The 21,948-nt window shown below is 25.8% G+C and overlaps 13 protein-coding genes across 13 annotated transcripts in view; 7 read left to right on the top strand and 6 right to left on the bottom strand.

Annotated features, from left to right (window-relative positions):
* cand_035980 (CW-type zinc finger family protein) overlaps positions 1 to 1,769 on the bottom strand; it is a gene marked incomplete at both ends in the record, with an annotated part of 3,128 nt that extends 1,359 nt beyond the window's left edge. Inside the window, one exon of the mRNA XM_067213824.1 lies at positions 44 to 1,769. Coding sequence (XP_067070017.1) covers positions 44 to 1,769 — 1,726 coding nt within the window. The remainder of the gene's footprint in view (positions 1 to 43) is intronic.
* A 185-nt stretch (positions 1,770 to 1,954) lies between these two features.
* On the bottom strand, positions 1,955 to 2,890 carry cand_035990 (uncharacterized protein; the record flags this gene model as incomplete). The annotated part of the gene is made up of 1 exon (XM_067213825.1): positions 1,955 to 2,890. The coding sequence occupies one exon, from the start codon at positions 2,888 to 2,890 to the stop codon at positions 1,955 to 1,957; it is 936 nt and encodes a 311-aa protein (XP_067070018.1).
* A 131-nt stretch (positions 2,891 to 3,021) lies between these two features.
* cand_036000 (initiation factor 2 subunit family protein) lies at positions 3,022 to 4,095 on the top strand (the record flags this gene model as incomplete). Its single annotated transcript, XM_067213826.1, has 1 exon — positions 3,022 to 4,095. The coding sequence occupies one exon, from the start codon at positions 3,022 to 3,024 to the stop codon at positions 4,093 to 4,095; it is 1,074 nt and encodes a 357-aa protein (XP_067070019.1).
* Positions 4,096 to 4,452: 357 nt separating this feature from the next.
* Positions 4,453 to 5,544, top strand: cand_036010 (uncharacterized protein; the record flags this gene model as incomplete). Its single annotated transcript, XM_067213827.1, has 1 exon — positions 4,453 to 5,544. One exon carries the CDS (start codon positions 4,453 to 4,455, stop codon positions 5,542 to 5,544), a length of 1,092 nt encoding a protein of 363 aa, XP_067070020.1.
* A 2,216-nt stretch (positions 5,545 to 7,760) lies between these two features.
* On the top strand, positions 7,761 to 10,370 carry cand_036020 (uncharacterized protein; the record flags this gene model as incomplete). The annotated part of the gene is made up of 2 exons (XM_067213828.1): positions 7,761 to 9,572; positions 9,660 to 10,370. The coding sequence occupies 2 exons, from the start codon at positions 7,761 to 7,763 to the stop codon at positions 10,368 to 10,370; spliced, it is 2,523 nt and encodes an 840-aa protein (XP_067070021.1).
* Positions 10,371 to 11,095: 725 nt separating this feature from the next.
* On the bottom strand, positions 11,096 to 12,538 carry cand_036030 (60s ribosomal protein L3; the record flags this gene model as incomplete). The annotated part of the gene is made up of 2 exons (XM_067213829.1): positions 11,096 to 12,072; positions 12,343 to 12,538. 2 exons carry the CDS (start codon positions 12,536 to 12,538, stop codon positions 11,096 to 11,098), a joined length of 1,173 nt encoding a protein of 390 aa, XP_067070022.1.
* A 965-nt stretch (positions 12,539 to 13,503) lies between these two features.
* cand_036040 (YIP1 domain-containing protein) lies at positions 13,504 to 14,124 on the bottom strand (the record flags this gene model as incomplete). Its single annotated transcript, XM_067213830.1, has 1 exon — positions 13,504 to 14,124. One exon carries the CDS (start codon positions 14,122 to 14,124, stop codon positions 13,504 to 13,506), a length of 621 nt encoding a protein of 206 aa, XP_067070023.1.
* A 169-nt stretch (positions 14,125 to 14,293) lies between these two features.
* Positions 14,294 to 15,037, top strand: cand_036050 (uncharacterized protein; the record flags this gene model as incomplete). The annotated part of the gene is made up of 1 exon (XM_067213831.1): positions 14,294 to 15,037. The coding sequence occupies one exon, from the start codon at positions 14,294 to 14,296 to the stop codon at positions 15,035 to 15,037; it is 744 nt and encodes a 247-aa protein (XP_067070024.1).
* A 122-nt stretch (positions 15,038 to 15,159) lies between these two features.
* cand_036060 (roadblock LC7 domain-containing protein) lies at positions 15,160 to 15,590 on the bottom strand (the record flags this gene model as incomplete). Its single annotated transcript, XM_067213832.1, has 2 exons — positions 15,160 to 15,498; positions 15,570 to 15,590. The coding sequence occupies 2 exons, from the start codon at positions 15,588 to 15,590 to the stop codon at positions 15,160 to 15,162; spliced, it is 360 nt and encodes a 119-aa protein (XP_067070025.1).
* Positions 15,591 to 16,075: 485 nt separating this feature from the next.
* On the top strand, positions 16,076 to 17,476 carry cand_036070 (uncharacterized protein; the record flags this gene model as incomplete). Its single annotated transcript, XM_067213833.1, has 1 exon — positions 16,076 to 17,476. One exon carries the CDS (start codon positions 16,076 to 16,078, stop codon positions 17,474 to 17,476), a length of 1,401 nt encoding a protein of 466 aa, XP_067070026.1.
* A 200-nt stretch (positions 17,477 to 17,676) lies between these two features.
* Positions 17,677 to 18,750, top strand: cand_036080 (uncharacterized protein; the record flags this gene model as incomplete). The annotated part of the gene is made up of 1 exon (XM_067213834.1): positions 17,677 to 18,750. The coding sequence occupies one exon, from the start codon at positions 17,677 to 17,679 to the stop codon at positions 18,748 to 18,750; it is 1,074 nt and encodes a 357-aa protein (XP_067070027.1).
* A 171-nt stretch (positions 18,751 to 18,921) lies between these two features.
* Positions 18,922 to 20,335, bottom strand: cand_036090 (uncharacterized protein; the record flags this gene model as incomplete). The annotated part of the gene is made up of 2 exons (XM_067213835.1): positions 18,922 to 20,188; positions 20,292 to 20,335. The coding sequence occupies 2 exons, from the start codon at positions 20,333 to 20,335 to the stop codon at positions 18,922 to 18,924; spliced, it is 1,311 nt and encodes a 436-aa protein (XP_067070028.1).
* Positions 20,336 to 21,405: 1,070 nt separating this feature from the next.
* On the top strand, positions 21,406 to 21,878 carry cand_036100 (uncharacterized protein; the record flags this gene model as incomplete). The annotated part of the gene is made up of 3 exons (XM_067213836.1): positions 21,406 to 21,502; positions 21,570 to 21,671; positions 21,733 to 21,878. 3 exons carry the CDS (start codon positions 21,406 to 21,408, stop codon positions 21,876 to 21,878), a joined length of 345 nt encoding a protein of 114 aa, XP_067070029.1.
* Between the last annotated feature and the right edge of the window lie 70 nt (positions 21,879 to 21,948).

Raw genomic sequence — 21,948 nt, forward strand, 5'->3', positions numbered from 1 at the left:
GATTTACATTCTGGAATAGATTCATATTCTAGAATAGATTCACGTTCTGAAGTAGATTTACATTCTGGAATAGATTTACAATCACTTAGCGTTTTAATGATTTGATCTTTATCATCAGTTACTACTTCTTGTTCTATTTGTTCTGATAATTTATTTACTTCTTCAGATTCATGTTCGTCAAATTGTATATCAGAAATGACCCTATTTATAATACCTTCTGTAGTTATAGTTTCTTCTCCTTGCTCAATATTCGTTTCAAGTTGTTTCTGTTCCTCCTTCTTTACTAAGTGTCTAGAAGATCTCCTAACTTTTTGAATACTTTCTGGAGTTCCTTCTAATGGAACCAAGGGTTTTTTCACTTTTTCCCGATTATAGGCACATCTTGTAGAGTATAGCCGTTTAACTGATGTACCACTACTTCCAAAGTTACTAGTTAGATTTGATGGTGGCTCTAGAATATCTCCATTTAATGTATTCCTAAGCCAAGAATATAAAGGTAATACATCTAAAATATCAAAAGTTGGAAAATCACTTGTGCACCTAAAATCATTCAATTTGCTATTCTTTGGGTGGTATTCAGGATACCTTAAATTTGATTTCATATAAATAGGGATATCATTCTTTATATTTTCATCTTCACTCTTAGAAATAAGCCTATTAAAAGCATTAACACAGCGATTCCAACAATTTTGAGAGTCAAATTTTGTTACATCAATATCTAAGTTATCAGCACTATCTTCATAAAAATCAAAAGGTATTAGTTCCCATTGAGTTTTGCAAGCTGAAGATAGTTTTAAAGCTTGAGTACTACCTATAATTAGTGGTGAATTATTTTTTAAATATGTATTTCCAGTTCCTATGATATTAGTATTGAGATTATTGCCAAAATTCTGAACTAATCTCATACTTTTTGTATGAGCAGGAAAAAAGCCACATATATCTTTAGCTAAATATCTAGCATATATTGAAGAATCATTCCCTGCAATAATAACACGCGAATATAGTGGATGGGATAGTTCACATGGATTTTGAGTCCTATATATACAAATTGAATAATTCCCAATTAAATAATTTTGAATTACTTGTGGATCATTATTTTTTGTTTCTAAATGATTATATTTCATCCTTAATCCTTTTTCATTTAATATTTCAAATATCTTACTACGAATAAGTTGAATATTCTTAATATTTCTATAATTATCTGGCCAAATTGAAGGGAGTTCCATAGTAACATCAGGTTCATTTGAAGTATCTTGTTGCTTGTTTAACAATTCACCATTAAAAACAAAGTGTACTTTTAACCACTCTTTAAGATTATTTGCAACTTCTTCAGAAAGATGTTCTTCCAAAGGTTTTATTTTATTAGTTTGAGTAAGTGAAGTGTTCCCACGAGTATCCAATGAATTGTGAATACCTTGTACTGTATTTTTTGTATTATGTAGTAAATTAGACCCTTGCGTATTACTAGTTAAATTACTTGAGTTCCGTTTTCTATTCTTTGTTGGCCTTGATTGTGTATTACTAGTATTTACTGTCTCTATAAGAGAAAATGTTGGAAGAGCTTCCGGAGTATTTAATGTAACTTCTTCTAGTGCTTCACAAGAGTTATAAGAGAGATCCCATGTATTCATTGAGCATACCCATTCATCAGGTAATGTATCAGGATTCATACCTAAGGGTAAACGTCGCCATTTCTTGCATATTTCACATTGAGCCCAATTTACAAGTTCAGGAACCACTTCAGTCAATACCTTGTCATTATTTAGCATAAAGAGATGATACTAAAATATATTTCTAAAATAGACAGTAATATCTCTAATTGTATAACTGTATAATAATATACCGTATAAATTCTCCTTTCTTCTATAAGACTCTCTTTTAAGTTTCATTGTATTAAAGTATTACTAGCGCCAATATGTCACGCTAAATGTTTCAAATGAGTAGTTCTTAATCCTTAGATTTCAACTATAATTGAGGCTATTGCATTTTTTTTCTTAATAATATGTGAATTTTCTAAATTTTGATTAACCTGTTTAAGTTCTAGAATGTTCAAATTCTGTTTATCTTTGCAAGTCTTTATATATCCCTCAACCCAGACTTGTGGATCATGCATCTGGCTAAAAAATGCCACTATACATTGTTTTTGGTACATTATAGAGCATTCTAAGTTATTAAAGTGCTCTACTTTACTTCCAAAAGCTATGTAACCATGTACAGATACACTAGCAAGTGCAATACTAACTAAATAAGGCTGATTATCCATATTAGGAACTACAATGACATTAGTAAATCCAAGATACTGAGTAAATTCTGACAATTGAAATAAAGTAGATTTTGTATTCGAAAAAATAAATATTTTCATTAATTCTCGAAATGAAGTTTCTATTTCATTCTGAGATATATTTGAAGATTCAGAATTGCATTGTAAAAGACATACTGGAATATCTCTTAAAAGATATGGATAAGCATAAATTAAACCTATATCAAGATTTGGAACTACTAATAATATAGGAAAAGGTGAAGATAAAATAGATTTACTACTGTGTATATATAGGTCGTATAAGGGATTCCATGCAAGTTGCCAAATCATGAGATTAAATAATTTCTCAGCAGGATAAGTAGTGTCATTTATATTCAATCTAATTAGTTGTTTAGATGAAACCCAAACTATATCACTTATAGATGTTTGTACATAACAATCTTCAGCAATATATATTACATTATCATCTAATTTTAATAAATGTCCCATAGATGTCTCACTTTCAAGTACTTTAGCCATATAGATGTTTATATATTGAGTTGGATCTCCTAGTTTAATCATTTCTTTATTCAAATGACTACAACCAGTGATTTTTATAAGAACTTTAAAGTAAGGTAATATAGAGAACATTAAGATTTTAATTATTGCTCTTTTTTTTCTTTTCTTTTTTTAGCGTACATGTGACGCCACGTTCACGTTTTTTACCTCACAAAATATGGCCTTGTCTCCAATAGATTTTAACCTCTTCAGTACAATAATTAATGAATGATAAAAAAAAAGCTAAAGATAACTGGAGAGTCGATGTAGATAGTTTAATTGAATTACTACGTCGGAGACAGTTATCAGACTCTCAGAGCCAAGGTAGAAAAATTTTGGAAGTATTGAGACAAATTGTTGATAGATATCCTTGGAAAAATGCCTATGAACTTTATCAAGTCATTCGTACAGTTGGAAATGAAATTTCAAGTGTAGATCCATTAGCTTTTATTGTTGGAAATGTTGTTAGGAGATTACTAAATGTTATTCGTAAAGAGTATGCAAAACTTACTACATCTCAGGTAAAACAACCGACATATTTTGATAATATGAATCTATCTGATATTTGTGATTCAACATCTGTAAGTATGAGCTTACTACGTTCTGCTGTTTTTGAGGGTATAAATGAACTTTTACATGAATTAGGTCAATCATGGGATTTTGATTCTAGTCTAGATATATTCCAAACAAATGATAAAATTTTAGTATATGGGTATTCATCACTTGTAGAACGGTTATTAAGGAGTATATCTAAAAAAAGACAAAATTTAGTCATATTTGTTGTTGATGGTGATCCAGAAAGAAAATCTGAAGAATTTGTAGTGAAAATTTCACATGATATCAATATATCTGCTATCCTAGTATCTGATTCAAGTATATTTAATATTATGCCTAAAGTAAATAAAGTTATTCTTAGTGCTTCAGCAATATTTCCTGATGGAGGAGCAGTAACCCTATCTGGTGGTTATTTAATAGCCCAGACAGCTTCTTACTTCTTTGTTCCTATAGTAATGATATCTGCATTATATAAATTATATCATTTCCCTTTATTTGATTATGAAAGAACTAATTCTATAGTACCTCCCAATATATTTATGAACTTATTGAAACAAATACCAAATGTACACTTTGCTATAAACAAATTTGACTTAGTTCCTGGAAATTTAATTAGTATCTTTATTACAGAAAGTGGACCTCTTACTCCTTCTCATTTGTATGAGCTAAGTAAATCACGTTTCCATCTACATGATATAGATCTAGATTTCAATTATGCACTGGAGAATGGTACTGGATTATAATTATTAAACTATTGATCTTAATATTATTGTATCGAATTTATATTAGGTAACAAATAACTTCTCTCTTAAAAATACTATTAATAATTACTAAAAATAAGGTTAAATTGAAAAAAAGAAAAAAAAAGTTATATATATTGTCAATATTAAAATAAATCAAAGCCATAAATTTATTATCATTTCTGGAAACTATAACCTATTGTTTATAACCAATAACTCATTATTAAATGTTTAAATTTTCATGTCTTGTCTTTAGTCTTTAGGGTAGCCGATATCTATGAATTAATGAAAGGACATGTATTTTATACATTCTTCCTTGTTTTATAACCTATTAATAAATAATAACTAAATAGATTTATAATGGATAATAACTTTGAAGATAGAAATATAAATATTAGGAATCCTTTAAATACTGTGACAAAACTAAATTTCAGAACTGCAGTATCATGTCCTAATATATCTAAACAACAGAATAAATATTTAATTTCACCTAGGCCTATAAGTGTCATTAAATATCCACATATGTATAATGATGGAAATTTTAAGAATGATAATCAATATCAATTAGGAGAAATATGGGTTACTGAAAAACGTAAAAGAAAAAAATACGAAACGCAAAATAATATCAAGAGATATGCAGATCTTGATATTAAAGAATCTACTCATGATTTATGCAATGATGTAAGTCATGTTTTGAAAGATATTTTTAGTCAATTAAGGGAAATTGGAAGACATTGTATTAATGAACAATTTATCAATTTCGAAAAAATTACCTCAAGTAAAACATTTGAAAAAGTATATTATGCAATACCTGATAAAGTTGCAAATATACTAGATAATTTCAACTTTACAAATAATGATATAAATAATTATTTACAACATAATTTAGAATCCAAAAAATATACTTATAAATATCCAAAAAGGGTACTAGTTAAAGGATGTGGGAATTTGTCAAATACAGTAAATATTAGATCTAATGTTATTAGGCATTATGCTCAAACAAGAAATTTATTAGAAACTTTTTCTATGCCCTTATTAATAGGGTTAAATTATATTATTGATCTAGTTGCTAATTTAAGTATCAAATTCTGTCCAAAAATTCCAGATAAAGATAAAGCTTATCCTGGTACTGGATGTATCTTATTGGATTTTTTCAATGATTTTATTGATAATAATTTATTTGGAGATGAAAATTATCCTATTAAAAAAGATTATTCACAAAAAGAGCAGAATGAAAATCAAATTAATAAAGAACTATATCAAAATTACACTAAAGTAAATGATCAACAAAAAAATTATTCTATAAGTAGTACTCTATTTACAAAATGTTATCATAGAGCAGATAGCGATGTATTTGATCCTTTAGAATATGTACAGAAAGTTCCACCAACAATGCCTTGTCAAGAAAAAAAGGGTTATATTAAAAGTGGAAAAATTAATGTATATAATTAGGATCTATGTAACTTTTAAATGTTTGAAACTTTTCTTTGTAATATTTTATCTCAAAACCAATATATAAATATATTTATAGTATTAATATTTAATAAAGAGAATATATATATTAGTCAAATTTAATATATTATTATTCCTTAAAATTAAATATTATATAATTCTTATATAATTATTGGATCATCTAAAAATATGTATATTGAAAAATATTTCATCACTTTTCTTCTTTTTTCTTTTGTTATAAAATACTATTTAACTTAAATATAAACAAAAAATTTATATTATTTTAATATATTATTTAAATATACATTTACTTATATTATCAAAATTATTATAAATCATAATTCTATAAATCTCAAATACAATTTGAAAATACTTAAAACAAAAATCTTAATACATATATTTGAAATTTTATTATTAACTAAAAATAACCAAATTATATTTTAAATTAACTTAGAGTAAAATCATTTATTATTTAAATTTACCTAAATCTAAAAAGTTATATTTTAATTATTATTATTATTTTATTCAAAATATGAATATAACTTTATATATGTATCTTTCAAGTTTTTAAATTAGTTCAATATTGTAATTTACTCATTTTTAATAGGTTAATTTAACTATTATAATTATATTGTAATTAAAATCCTTGAAACTACAATCAAATATTATTTTATTCTTATTGAAATTCTTACATATAACTATAATTATTGAAATTTTAAATTAATTATATTATTAAAATATAATATATAATCAATATTTAATCCTTTTTTTTTCATTAGTTAATTTATATATTTAATAAATTATATTACAGTTTAGTTTATATTATAAATTGTAAATTATATAATGAAATTAAATCCACATCATTTTCTCACTTTAGAACATTTATTACTCTTTTCAAAATTATAGTTAATTTTGTAATATATTATAAGTTATTATTTTTAGTTATATTACATAATTAATATTATAAATTAATGTATAAATTAGGATTTATTATTATTTGTTATTATATTTATACTTAATATAAAATGTAATTCATTATTCCTTATATATATAATTAATATTATTTATTTCCCTATTAATTATTAATTGTATATAAAAGATTCAAAATCCTTAATTACTAGTCACTAAATTAGAATAAATATTTGTTTAATTTTCATATAAATTACATTAATATAATACAATATATATTCAAGTATCAGTTAAAAGATATTATTAATTATTAGAAATCAAATAAATAAGTTTTACTTAAAATATATCAATAGTTATCTGAAATTCTATTCATTTATTATACCAAAATAATAAAAATTACAATGAGATTATTATTTTTATACTTTAAATCATAAATTCAATAGTAATTTCTGCCTAGATTATTTTATATTTCTTATTAATATAAGGTATAATATTACAAGCTGTTAATAAGTTCTTATACCCTAATAATATATAGTTTAAAATAATTCTGAATAGTTACTACAGAGTGACAAGGTAATAGAAAAATCATCAAAAATATGAAATTTATTATTTTACTAAATATATATCAGAATTTGTTTATTTTATCAAAAAAACCAAAAAAAAAAAAAAAAAAAAAAAATTAATATATAAAATGTTTATATTAGATCTCTATTTGATCAGATAAATGATATTCTTATAAATTCTGGTTTAATATTTAATACTTTGTCACTATTTAGATCTATTAATATTTTATAGGGTACCTATTTTCTTATTTTTAATTTATTAATAATTCTGACAGTATAAGTTACGTAAATTTCATTTTTTGTATTTGTTAATATAACCCGCCATTGGGTTTTAATTATAACGCGAATTTTAAAATTTATATCTACTAAAAAAAAATTTTTGTTTAAAAATAGATCATCAGTTAATTATAATATATCTCATATTTTATAAATTTTAAGATTTTCATTAGTAATTTGGACTAACTAAATTATACTATCTTTGGAACTTTTTTTTTTAAGTTTTCTCAGTGATATATATTAACTTTGGAATAATATCAATATTTATATTAAATATTTAAGGTACATAAAGAGAATTAGCAGATTTTGATTGAATTGGGGGCTTAGTCTGTAATATATTGAAGCTTTCATCTTTTTAATCGATTTATATTGCAAATATCTTACAAATATAAAATATATCATCATTAGTGTATGACAATAATTTTGTAATAGGTAATGTAATACAATAAAGTTAGGAATTCTGAAGTTATGTACAATTCAAAGGTTCGTGTTTTATTGATCCCATTAATTATTGTCCTTCTATATTTATGCTGTTGCTTATGGATAATTTATTGGCATTTAGTTAGCAATAATCCTACTCCCCCTGAATCACATATAATGATATCATTGGTTACTTTTATTACAGTAATTATCTCTATAATATCCATGTTACTTATAAATATAAATTATAGAGTATATGGTCATTTTTATCCACGATATAATTCTATAAAATTGAATACAAGTGAATCTTTGGAACAAATAGAAAATTCCCATATATGTAGAATAGATAATTCACAACAAATAGAATTAGCTAATTGTTCTAATTTTGAAGATTCAAAGAATTTATGCAACAAATATTCTGGAAGATCTGGAAATAGTTCAATTTATTCGGAAAGATTAACTGAAGAATCTATTGATAACTTTTTACCAAATAATTCAAGATATATGACAGAATCTAGATTTTTAAATTCTAATAGACCTCTTATATTTGACTTATTACGTTATAGTTTAAGTATTCCAAAGAAAGATAAATATAAAGGTTTATTTATTCCCCCAACAAGAAAGATTATTATTACTGCTTCTATGTTATTATGGTGGTTTCTAATTTTATTAGTATTTACTATTGCAAGATATTTGACAACTAGAAGTTTATATGCACCTTTTTGTATGGAATTTGATTGTACAGATTATATTTTAGTAGAATCTTCCAGACAAGATTTTTATAGCCAATTTTTAATTAATTTTTTTAATAATAAAGAATATGTAGAAGCTTTGAATTATATACCCCCTGGAGGTAATGATATGTGTATTGCTTTACATTCTATAAAACGTGGAGAGATTGAATATCTGACTATATCCCTTGGTTCTTTACTCCATGGAGCTAGCTTAGATGAACTTCGTCGTATTAGAATTATTATATTAGCTACAGATTATAATTCTGAAAAGGAGAATTTTATGAAACCTATGCTTAATAAAATTCCAATATATACATTTATTCAACAATATCATGACCAGATATTTGATAAAAAGACTGACTTTTTTATTTTTAATGAGAATATTGGTTTTGCATCAGTATACCATCTTTGCCAAATGAAAACAGAGGATTTTGAACAATACTCCTTATTTGATAAAAATAGTTATAAAGAGGATCCAGATCTTTGGGTACCTTTTATTTTATACCATGAAGCAGATTTGATTAGTGGGCCAAAGACTATATCACAGATTTTAATTGCAACAGATATAATTAATAATTATACAGATCCTCCTAAGAAATCTCCATATGAAGACTTTGATACTAATGAATTTACAAAATGGAGAGCTATGATAGATCAATGGTGGCATAATCATTCACTTGTTTATAACTTATTATCATATATTAAGAATTACTGTATTGAATATAATTACAAAAGTTGTAATTGGTTTTTTGATAATATAATAAAAGTTGAATTTCCTATATATATTCCATTGGAAGTTGATCCAAATATTATAGGTTTTAAAGATATTCCTATTAAGTGGCAGGATAAACTTTTAAATGAAGATAATGTAAGGAAGACTTCATTTACTATTACAGATGGAAAAAATTCCTTAATATATAAAGAGACGAATATAAAGGGGAAATTTCCAAATGATACTGATAATATATTTTATAACAATGAAAACTATATAACAAAATATTGTAATTATATTAGAGGTGTTTTTACTTGTGGGCATAAATATTCAAAAGAAAATCCTCCAAAGATTTTTGTAGCTAAATCTTATACTCCTCCTTCAGGTTCTAATGAACATTGGTATACCTCAATCGTTTTTATTACTGGATTTATATTTTATCCAATATTATTGGCTTTTTTTGCGACATTTATAATTTTATTGCTTTATTATTTATTTAAGTTAGTATTTTTGATTTTTAAGAAAATGAGATCTAAAAATATAAGAATTCAGAATTCCTTGAGTAATATAGATGATAATATATGTTTTGAAAAAGGTGAGGATATACAATATGAATATCCGGCAGAGAAAGAAACTAAATATTTGTATAATGAAAGACAAGAAATTGGAAATATTCATATAAAATCTAAATCCAAAAATAGAATATCTTGGAGGCCGATGTTATCACTTTTTTTCATATTCTGGGTAATAAGTATTATACTGTTTCTTACAATTGAGAGACCAAATATTGGGCCTACATACGCCCTTGGAATAACATATTCCACTACTCCAAGATCATTTACTGGGACTGTATTAATGTCTATAACTACTTATGAAGCTTTAACTAAAGAACTTTCAGTCATTAATAATGCTAGAAAGATGCCTATTGATCACTATATAGACAATTTTCTAACAAGTAACCAAATATATCAAAATTCAATTATCCCAAATCCTTTTCAACATATTGGTAGAGCGTCAGCTATTGTAGGCAAATTATACCCTTGTTTAAGAACTATTTTTGTTACAACTCAGCAAACAATTTTAAATTCTTATTACAGTCTTGGAGGGGCATTTGTATTTGCTGAAAATCTTAAGTTAAAATTAAAAGGGAAAACACCTTTATATATGTATAATTATGAATCACCCAGTGTTATTGATCTTAATCTTAATTAACTTAGCAAATTTACAATTTCCTATTACAGTTGCAGTTACCTTTTATCTGTATCCCTTACAATCAATTGATACAATTTAGTAAATACAAGCAACTTAAAAGTGTAATTAGCTACAGTAATCTTTTATTCAGATAAAATAAATTCAGTCAAGAACTACATAGATATTTCAGCTAAGTTATTCTACTTTACCTAACTTGAGATACTGTTTATTACCAAAATTGATATTAGTATATATGAGGGGATTATGGGAAATATATTTGTTAATTCTGATATTGGTTATAATAAATATTGTTACTAGAAGTAAAATAAAATAAAAAAAGAATTCCTTTAGGTTTACCAAGCTCTTAGGATCTTATTAAAAAAGTTGAAATTTTGATATAATACTGCTTTACGCTTTATAAGTACATATTACTATTTCCAGTATAATTGACACTATTTATACTCACTAATTCTAATTTTATATTAATAAATTTGCTCAATCTAGGATTATTAATACTCTAATAACTCCCCCTTTATAAATGAATTTCTACAGGCACAAATATTGACAACTTAAACTTAAATTCCTTATCTCTCAGAATACAATCCAGTCAAGCTAAAAATTAGACTTGCTTAAACTAAGAAATTATCAACTAAGAAGTTATCTAGAAGATTAGATAAAATTTGATTTATTTTATTAAAACCAACACATAAATATCCTTAATTCAACAAAATATTAAAGTTACCAATTTAAGCTGAAATTTCAATAGTTCTCTTAACTGGTCCATAGTATTTAGCCTTTTCAGCTGAAGTCTGGAATCTACCATGTCCAAATTTAGAGGATGTATCAATAAACTTTAAATTAATAGCCTCAAGTGCTGAACGAGAAACTGGTGGTACAAGGGCTTTACGCAAAGTCAATAACCTCTTTTTACAACCAACTGTACACCCTTTAAGCATCACAAAGTCTTGAGTAACAACACCATAACGTGGGAAGCCACCCATTGGTGTAATAGTCTTCTCTGTTAAATCTGCATATGTAGATGCATTCCTTGGATCATCGCCATTCCCTATTCGATAAATCTTCTTGTTCATTTCTGTCCTCTGACCATAACCTTTCTGACCAGCTCTTGGAACTTGGAATTGAACACGAGCAGGATGCCATGCTCCAATACAGGATACTTTACGAACACCACGACGTGTCTTTCTTGGCAACTTAGTAACTCTCCAACGAGAAATGACACCTTTATATCCTTTACCTTTGGAAATACCAATTACATCAATCATCTCATTTTCACTGAATATTGATGAAATGGGGATTTGTTGCTCAAAGCATCGTACACAGAAATCTACCTTCTCAGTAACTGTACCACCATTCACTTGTATTTCCATTAAATCTGCTTTTTTCTTATTAAGACCAGTCTTACTAACTTGTGTATGACATAAAGCACGAATTACTGTACAATATTGTTTACAACGAGCAATTTCAACTTCCATCCTTTGATTTTCAACATAATTCTTTGCATATTTCGTAAATGCCTTACGTTTGCTTTTATAATAATTTCTATAAAAGCGACGTTTACATTCTTCACTTAAGTAACCTGCAAATACAGTTGTCAAAGCCTTCAGACCTCTTGGAGTCTCAATATATCCAACAAAACCAACACAAATCATTGGTGGTGTCTCTATTATAGTAACAGCTTCTACAACCTCCTTCTTATTTAATTCTAAAAAAATGAAAAAGTATTAATTTAAATATTCACAAAGTATAATGTAATATTGTCTCTTTCATGGTTTTTCCCATGATCATATCCACATAAGTGAATGACCAAATAAGGTACTCCTCTAGGGACAAGGAATATGAAAGGATATATCTTGGAGTTAGACTCAACAAGATATAAGTAATTTTGGATACAAGGATTTCGAATATACGTCGACTTAAACAAGACGCTCAATAATCTCTTATATCCTAGTTAAGTGAAATATAAGGAACTTACTTGAACCAGGTTTATCAACATCACGGACTATATGAGTCATCCCTGCTTTATATCCCATAAATGCTGTCAAATGTGGTGGCTGAGTCTGATCATCCTTTGGGAATGCCTTAACCTTTCCACGATTTCTTGAACATCTCTTGCGAGGTAGAAATCCAAGAGATCCTGATCTAGGACGCTCAAATTTACGATGAGACATCTCTCTTTATTTTAATATAAATTCCAAAAAAAAAAGTCACAAGGGAAAATCACCAATTTCTGAGCTTCAGTAGAAATACAAGAGGTAATGATAGCTCAAGCTATAACTGAGCCCGGTTCTTTTCTTATTTAGTTGAATATGACTCAAAGTTAAAGATGATATTGTTAAATACTAGCAGTTTAAGTTTATAACTATCTATGAGACGGTAACACGAGACGGCGCCTATTTTTTACATTATATTAGCGGTATATATTTTCAACTAAAGATTACAAAGTTTAATTAACCAAAATTTTATACTACTGATAACTGATTGAGTACGTTTATTATTATCTTAACTTATATTAGTTCGATAATTTTAAGCTTATATATATATATGTGCAACTTTCTTCAAATTTATATATAATATTAAGTAATAAATATGACATACAAAATTGGAATCGAAAATAAAAAAGTAAATAAGTAACTTTTAATATTACTACCAATTTTAAGATATTTCATCATTTATATTAATAAATGTTATATCTTATCCTATCTTTAAATACTTCTTAAAAATATTTCTGTGGAGATTTATTAGTGGAGATATACTATAAAGATCCACAAATTCTAACTTATTTGAAAATATATGATATATTAAGAACTTAATTAGAAAGGTAATTATTTATTGCTATATATACTTACTAAGGGTTTTATAGTTACTAGGTATAAATTATTTATTATAGAGTGATCTTTTTATGTTAAGATAACTTTATATTACGAGGTAAAGGGAAATTATATATAGAAATATTGAACTTTGATGTAAAAAAACTAATTTTCAAAATATAGTCACTTTAATATAGGTTTTAGCTTTGACTTAACTTAAAATATATTTAATTTTAAAATTAAATATATTTGAAATATCTTATAATTCATCCAAATTATACTATTTGAATTTAATTATCTAGAAATTTAGTATATAATTCAAAGGCTTAACTCACAATAACTAAATATCCTATTGTAATATATAATAAAGATATTGGATATAAAACAAGAAATTGCCTATCTTCTGGGATTATGTTCCTCATCAAATTGGAAATTGTATTGTATGTATGTAGAAGAGCAATAATAGTTAATATTATTGTTGTTAGAGTAAATGGAATTACTAAAGATATAACTGAAATAATCGAAAAAGGGAGCAAGCAATATCCTAAAAGACTTAAAATAGCAAAAAATGAGCATTTAGATCCAAGTAGTATTGAATTTAAAGTTACAACTATACTTCCATGAAAAGACACAAAGTAAACTGTAGAAAATATATTACTCTTACTCGTATATGGAGCCTTTATATATACACAACAAGATAATACAAGTAAAAATAGACAAGGTCCCCATAAATCCCAGTTATAAAGCATTTGCATATTGTTACTATTACCCTTGTCACTTCTCTTATATGTTAAAAGATAAAATATCATCTTATTATATACATGGTTAGTATCACGGATAATTGTTGTCAATACAGATTCATCCAAAGTACCATCTGAAATATTCTCCTCACATATTTCTCCACTTATAAACAATATATCATCCGGATGTTTATCTGAAATATTCATAATTGAGTAATTATATTAAACTTTAGAAAAAAAAAAAAAAAAAAGTAGTTCCCGCAAAATACATCCAAGTATAATATAATAGTAATAATAGTATACACCTTTTTACCGCCTTATTTCCAAATTAGTGACGAATTTTCTTAAACTAATGTTCCCTTTAAATCAAGAATAGATGGATGTAAACTCATCTACTAATAGGGAAGAGGCTCTTAGATGTCGTGATGTGGTTATTAAGACATTAAGATCTGCTCAATATTGGCAAGGTACTATAAGAACTCAACAAATTAGAAATTCTGTACACCAATTTGAGCGATATTTACGATTATCAAATGAAACAAGATCTGCTCAAGATGTAGCCTTTGAATTAAGAAGTGAAATTGCAGATACATTTGTATTTGAGGAATTCTTAAGACTCTTAAGAGATGAAAGACAGCCATCTCATCAAGACTCATCAAATTTAAATCCTAATATACAAGATAACCCTCAATTGTGGTTAAAATTAAAGGCTATATATAACTTTATCAAATTCAAAATATGTACACTGGAAGGTATAGTATTTAATATGTTACCTTTAAAGATACAAAATTTGATCCTGGATTCATATAGGAAACCTCTATTTGCTTTATATTCAATTAATATACTGTTACTTCTAATACGTATATATTTCTTTAAATGGAGACCTATATTTGGTGATACAACAAAAGATGATGATCCAAATAATCAATTTGGTGATTATTCGTATTCACCATATATCCATATTTATGAAAATAATTATTCACCAACTTTAATAGATTATGTTTACGAAGTTTTATCATTCTTTATAAATTTATTTACATCTATTATACCTCTAGTTCTACCATTAATAACATTAAATTGGATAAATGGTCAAAGTGTACATAGGCATCAGCGAATATAAATAATACAATTTTTCTTCACTAAGATACTATTAGCTAGATTAATAATATATTTAGCTTATAAATAAATAGATTTCGTCAGCAATAATCATAATATATATTTGGAATTATTAATATCTACAGTTTATATATTATCTTTTGATGTCTCATGTGTTATTTCCCCATTATAATAAGAATCATTTGTCTCTTGTACTGTTAAAAAGATAAATCTTTTATCAGGAGCTACTAGGATAGTATGCTTCTTGAAGTGTAATCTAATGAGCTGTATCTCATCAAGTGGATCAACTGCACTTTTCCCTAGGAAATTAGCTGATTTAATTATATTATATATATTATTAGTATATAATTGAGTTGTTTTATTGTCAAAAGTAGAAACTAAAGGAGAACCATCAATATCTAAGATAATTACTCCAATTACACCTTTTCGCCCTTTAATTCTTGACAACGTACTTTCTAGATCATCCTAAAATTAATATAGATTTTATTTAAATCATAGTATAACTATATAATAAGTCATTTATAAAATAAACTTACAGTTTTTAGATTTTCCTTCATTTTAATAACATCCTTTTAAAAAAAAAAAAAAAGTTTTTATAATAAGAAATAACCCGCTATTAGGCGCTATAATTTTAGAATGTTATATCTGCAATATTTCCTTATTTTTAGAAATTATTTTAAATTAAAAAGAAAATTATAATTATAAACTAAAAACTATATTAAAACATTTATAAAGCTAATATAATATAAATATATATAATTATTAATATATGTCTACATTATTAAAATTATATATATTATAAATTTTAGAATTCTGTTGAAATATTACTAAATTAAAGATATGATTAAAAAAAAAGGTTACCAAGTTAATTCTAATATTACTTAATATTAGAATATAATAAATGATATATTCCATTTTATTCTAATATAATAACGCGCTATAAATTCTATAAGTGTCAAATATATAATTAAAGGAATAATATTGGATGTGTTTATATTGCTAACAAATGCACAGATATTTACTCTTAACAAATGTTGTATTTATGTTTATTCTTATCTTGATATGTAACAACATTAGCTGTATTCTTTTAAAAGATAATGACTATAAAGAATATATTGATGATAAAGAATTATCAAAAAATTTTCCTGGATCATTAAAGACCCATTACAGTCGTTTTGGAATTAAAAAAGGTACTGTTGGAAATATCATGCACAAATTACCTAGTAGAAAGGATTCAATTATAATTACAACAAATTGGGAAGATAATGACTATGTAATAGCAGTATTCATTATGTTTCTTTTAGAAAGGCTAAAATTAGCATATAATATTTTTAATTATAGTGATTTTAGTCACTGGGTTATGGGAAGAATTCCCCCTTTAGATGCCTTTTCAGAAGAAAATAAAATTGTTCAAAAATTACCTGAATGGGATAAATGGTGGAATATAGAAAGTAATATAACAAAAGTATGTAGTGAATTTTATCATTTGTATTATACTATTAATTCATTTGGAATATTTAAATTATTTTATGAAAAAGATTATACTTTTAAAAAAATTAAACCTTATTGGTCTTTATTAGGAGTATTTTCTAGGGAAAGATTGAAGGATAGTACATTTTTAAATGAACTTACATATAGTGAATTGAAGACAAGAATATTAACTGAATTAAAGTTAAAAAAAAATACAACTTTGGAATATCATACGCAAATTGAAAAATTAAGTGATAATTTTCAAAATAATAAAATTAAAAATTTTAATAATGAAAATAAATATACTAAGTTATTTAAAACTGTAAGAAATACTTTTAAATTATTTCGTAGTGCTTATCGTCATGTAAAGAATATTAAGAAACAAAGAAAATTTAATTCTGAGAATGGAGATTCAAATATTGAATTATTACCAGATTGGTGGGATAATGAATTAGATATAATTACTGCAATTATTCTTACAACATTTAAATATCAATACTTATATCAGATATCAATAATAAATTTTAAAAATAAACATAAACATGAAAAACCATCTTTGACATGGAAACAGTTTAATAAAATGTTATGTAAAGCAATATTTTGCATTAAAAATCAGAAATTTATAAATTCAATAGATTCTATTCCTATATGGCATCGTTTTGGTAATAAATGGCAGACATTTCCACAAGGTGTAATGATTCGTATTCTTGATAGCATATCACGCTTATCATTAAATACAAGTGGATGGGATATTTACGATTATATAATTTGTGCGTGCTTTTATTATATTCTTGAAAGAGAGAAACTACGAGTAGAATGGTTTGCATTAGGACCTTTATCAGGATCATCTTCTACTCGTTTTTGGAGAAAGTTTAAGATATTTCTGAGACGTATATTTGGTAGAAATAAGGGTTTATTTGATATTTCTTCAGGTTGGTTTAAAGATAAAGAAGAAGATGGAGATAGTGAATAAATTCAAATAGATAATTCTAATAGTAAATTAATATTAATCCCTATTTTATATTAATAGAGAGTTAATCTTTTGTTTTTAAGTGATTTTTATTATACCCCACGCTATGATCTAACATTGGAAATAACACATGAGCCGCCAAATTGGCTTTGAAATATATGTCGAATATATATATTACAAAGATCTCCGAATATAATTCCAAGATGTTTAATAAACCATTTGGGATATTTGTGTTTTTAGTTCCATTATTTTTATTTAGAGTTAATGGTCTAGAAGGTCAAGATCTACTTTTGGAAATTAATAATAAGGTGAAAAGAAAGCAGCCAAATATAGATCCTAACTTAGACTGGCAATTAAATGTGTATGTAAAATTTTATGAGAATGATAAATCAATTAAAATACATTGCCCTCGTGGTACATTAGATACTCCGTTTGGTAGGACATTAGGGAGAGCTATTCTTCGTAACTTTAAGACGTTTTTGCCTGAAAATTCCAGAGTAACTAAAACAAAACTTTCTCTTAATATGCCTCAAGCTCCATTTACAAATGCAATGGATATACTTAAAGATGGATATGAAATGTCGTTAAAAAAATTACTTGGCTATGATATTAAAGATATAAGTTCAAAAAGTACTACAGGAATGGCAGAATCTATTTACTCACCAAAATTTGATAATGCTATATTATCATCTCCTACAACATTACCTGAAACTCCACTTTTTATCCACCCAGTATATGTATTTTATGAAACAGATAATGAGAGAAAAGATCAGGAAAGTATGGTACAATTTATGATTCAATTAGGATTAAAAGTTTTTCACACATTTGGAACTCCTCGACAGTTAGAAACAAGTATAATATCTACTTCTGCAAAATATCCAGATATAATATCTCCTGCAAAATATTCAGATATAATATCTACTTCTACGAAATATCCAGATGTGATATCTACTTCTGTAAGACCTCTAGAGTTTGGATCTACTAATCTTTTATCAAATAGTACAATTAATGAAATAAAGCGATTACCTGAAAAGATTGTAGAGCTATCATCTTCACCTATAATTGCAAGTTTAGAATCAACTGATCAAAAATCATCTTTAGAACTTAAAATTCCCAATACTCATATGGTCACTCAAGGTTTTAATCCAAGTCCTGTTAATCATAATATATTAAATTCAAGTCCTCAAAATACATTCATTCAATCTTTTGTTCCAATAGCATCTCCAGATATTTCTAGTCCTCATATAATTGGATATCACAGTAGCGAACATACTTAAAAATCATTTTAAATTTTATTTTATTATATCTAAATTTTTTTCTTATAAAATAACAATTTACAGTATATTATAGATATCGATTTTTTTGAAATATTTATTGTATTGAATAATATTAATTTAGATTAATAGAAACTTTTTAATATTGAACATTTATTTCTCTAATTATATTATTTACTTAATTTTATCTTCTAATCCTGAACTACTTATAGAAGCCTCAGTACTTGCTGACTTCATTATATTTGATGTCAGCTTATTATTATTATTCAAAGTATTGTAAATGAATTGATCTTGCTCAGCTTTGTCAATTTGTTCAAGATTACCTAAGGTTATATCTTTTATAATTTCATTACTATTCACTTGAATTGTCTTCTTTGGGTCTTTATAAGCTTTCATCTCATTTGTTGACTGATTTCCCTCTATCCCTTCATATTTAGAGAATTCTTTGGAACTTGGAATTTTTGTCCTATTTATTACTTCTTCTTGACTAGCAAGTTCAATCTGATTTAATTTATCAACTTCTAAATTTATACCAAGTTCTTTAATATTATCTTTTGATTTTTCCTTAGTTTCTTTATTTCTAACCAAATTGATTTTAAGACTCTTAATTGTTTCTTCATTACTGTCTACACGAGAGTTTCTATGTTCAATATTATTTGAAGTATCACACTTGGAATTTAGAATTTTTGTATTTGATGAATTAGAAATAGGATTTTGTTCCAATTTAATATCATTTACTACTATTTTAGAACCTAAATTATGTTTCTCCATTGTTACCTGAGCAGGATTTGCAGAGAGTTGATCTTTAATATAGATTCCTCTGTCTACAATTTCTGGCTCTTCTTGCATCATATTCTTAGAATTAGTATAATTATTTAAATTATTTTTTTGAATAGAAGTTTGATCTGTTTCATGCTGAATGTTATGAGTAGTACTATACCTTTGCATTGAAGAACCTAGCCAATTTTTTGCACATTCAATACTAGAAATAACTGTGTCAGACATTCTTCTCATATTATCTATGAAATGATCGTGATAATTCTCTTCTAATTCATATTCATCACAATTTTCCCATTCACTGTCATTTAAACTTAAGTCTTTATTATTTGTATTCAAGTTATTATTTATTAAACTCCTATTACAACGTGCTTGCCATCCACTATGTTTGACAAATTCTGCATCTGCTCCCATATTTGGTCTTGTAACACAACAATTCCATACATAAGAAATTGAAGATGATGGCTCTGGTAGGGAGTAATATCCAATTAGATGATGACAATGAGAACATAAAATGATGTCATTCTTTATATGCCTTGGTAAATTCAAAATACTCGACCTATGTCTTCTTCTATGATAACCGGTTGATGTTAAGGCCTGATTATGAGCTTTTCTCGTATAATTGCTCCCTCTGTCTTTATTATTAACTAATTTACTACCTGGCCTATAAAGTAAAGTAGTTAATATAATCATGAATAAATAAAATACTAATATAAAGACTATAAAAAGTGGTTCTATCTATACAATCTATTATATACTAGACTTACCTTGTAAAATCTGGAATAAGTATAGGAATATTCTGAGTACTCATAAAATATACTAGTACTAGATCTTTTGTTTGTATACCTTTAATATCTAATATAGGGAATTATAAGGGAATAATCCCCCAAATAACATTAAGATTTGTATTTAGCAAATGTTGTAATTTATACTACTCCTTATACTCTCAGTAAACCACAATTTAATAACTTTTCATATAGCTCAACTTTACAATTTCCTTTGAATTGTAATAGTTTCTATTATTTCAATTTATAGTTACAATTTTATACTTAATAATTTATTGAAATTGTCAAATTATCCTTTATTATATGATCAATATGTTTATAAACTCTTGAAAATTAGGCACACAACAAATTAAAGCTAAAAATGTCCATGTACAAAAATGCGCTTGGGTACTGACTAGACTTGTCAATACTCTTGACTCTAAATATTTATTACAATATTATACATGAATTCAAGGCGGTTAAATATATTGGTGCATAAAATATGCGGTAAAAGTTCTTTTACTTTAAGAAAATAATCTTAAAATTCTACATGCTTCAATCTGAAAATCCAATATTACTTTACTTATCTATCAGAAATTATAATGTATTACTATAATTATTTTAATAAATAGAAGCACTTTATGCCCTCAATTTATTTTTTACAATTATATCGAGGATTTATACTAATAACTCACTATAGCTTGAAAAGATAGCAAAATAAATATTCTAATATTTAGGTTATATATTAAAGTGAATAATTCTTTTTAATTTAAAATATATAGTGATAATAGTACTAAAATATTCATATATATTTAATAGAAGATGAATATTAATTCGACAACTCTAAGCTGATTATTTATTTGAATTTTGAGATGTTATAAAATTCAATATAAAAAATAAAAGGAGACCCAACACTTATGTATAAAATCTGATTTACTAGTGAGTAAACAAGATATCTGAGATTTACGTATACAATCTAGACAATCTAGACAATGCAGTACCGAATCCTTTAGACGCATGCAATGACGTATTGCAACACCTTCCTTTTACTGTCAGTTATGTGACTCTCTCACAATCAGTATATCTCAAGTTTTAATTAATTTATTATTTCTGAAAAATGAAGCTACAAAATTTATTTATTGCTCTATCATTTACTACTATATCATTTATTGCTTTCTTATCATCTGTGTTAGGATACAGACCAGAAAATAATGGTTAGTTTCATTTACACTACTTCATAGTTATATAATACAAATCAATTTATGAAAATCTAATTTATAGTAAATGAAGCTCTTGCTATACCAGCAAATTCTCCCTCGTTTCTCGTCGGAAATACTACTGACATGTCAGGACCAATTGAATCAATCAGTCAATTATTGAACTGTAAGTTTTTTCAATTCCCTAAGATGTTTTATTTTCTATTCTAAATATACACTTATTTCAGCTCTCCAACAGCAAAGATCTAAATTAGATGAACAAATGCAGCAAGGTCTACTTCAAACTATTAGTAATATTCTGCACAATTCTACCTCTACTGGATATGGTGGTGCTAACTCAGGTCTATTAGGATATAATGGTAATTTAAATTAATGACACGTAATTACTGGAATTACTAGATATTCAAAGTTATCTAGATCTAATTAGAGAGAATTAGTTATGA

Source organism: Cryptosporidium andersoni (genome assembly GCF_001865355.1).
Source record: "Cryptosporidium andersoni isolate 30847 chromosome Unknown contig_30, whole genome shotgun sequence".
Lineage (NCBI taxonomy): Eukaryota > Apicomplexa > Conoidasida > Eucoccidiorida > Cryptosporidiidae > Cryptosporidium > Cryptosporidium andersoni.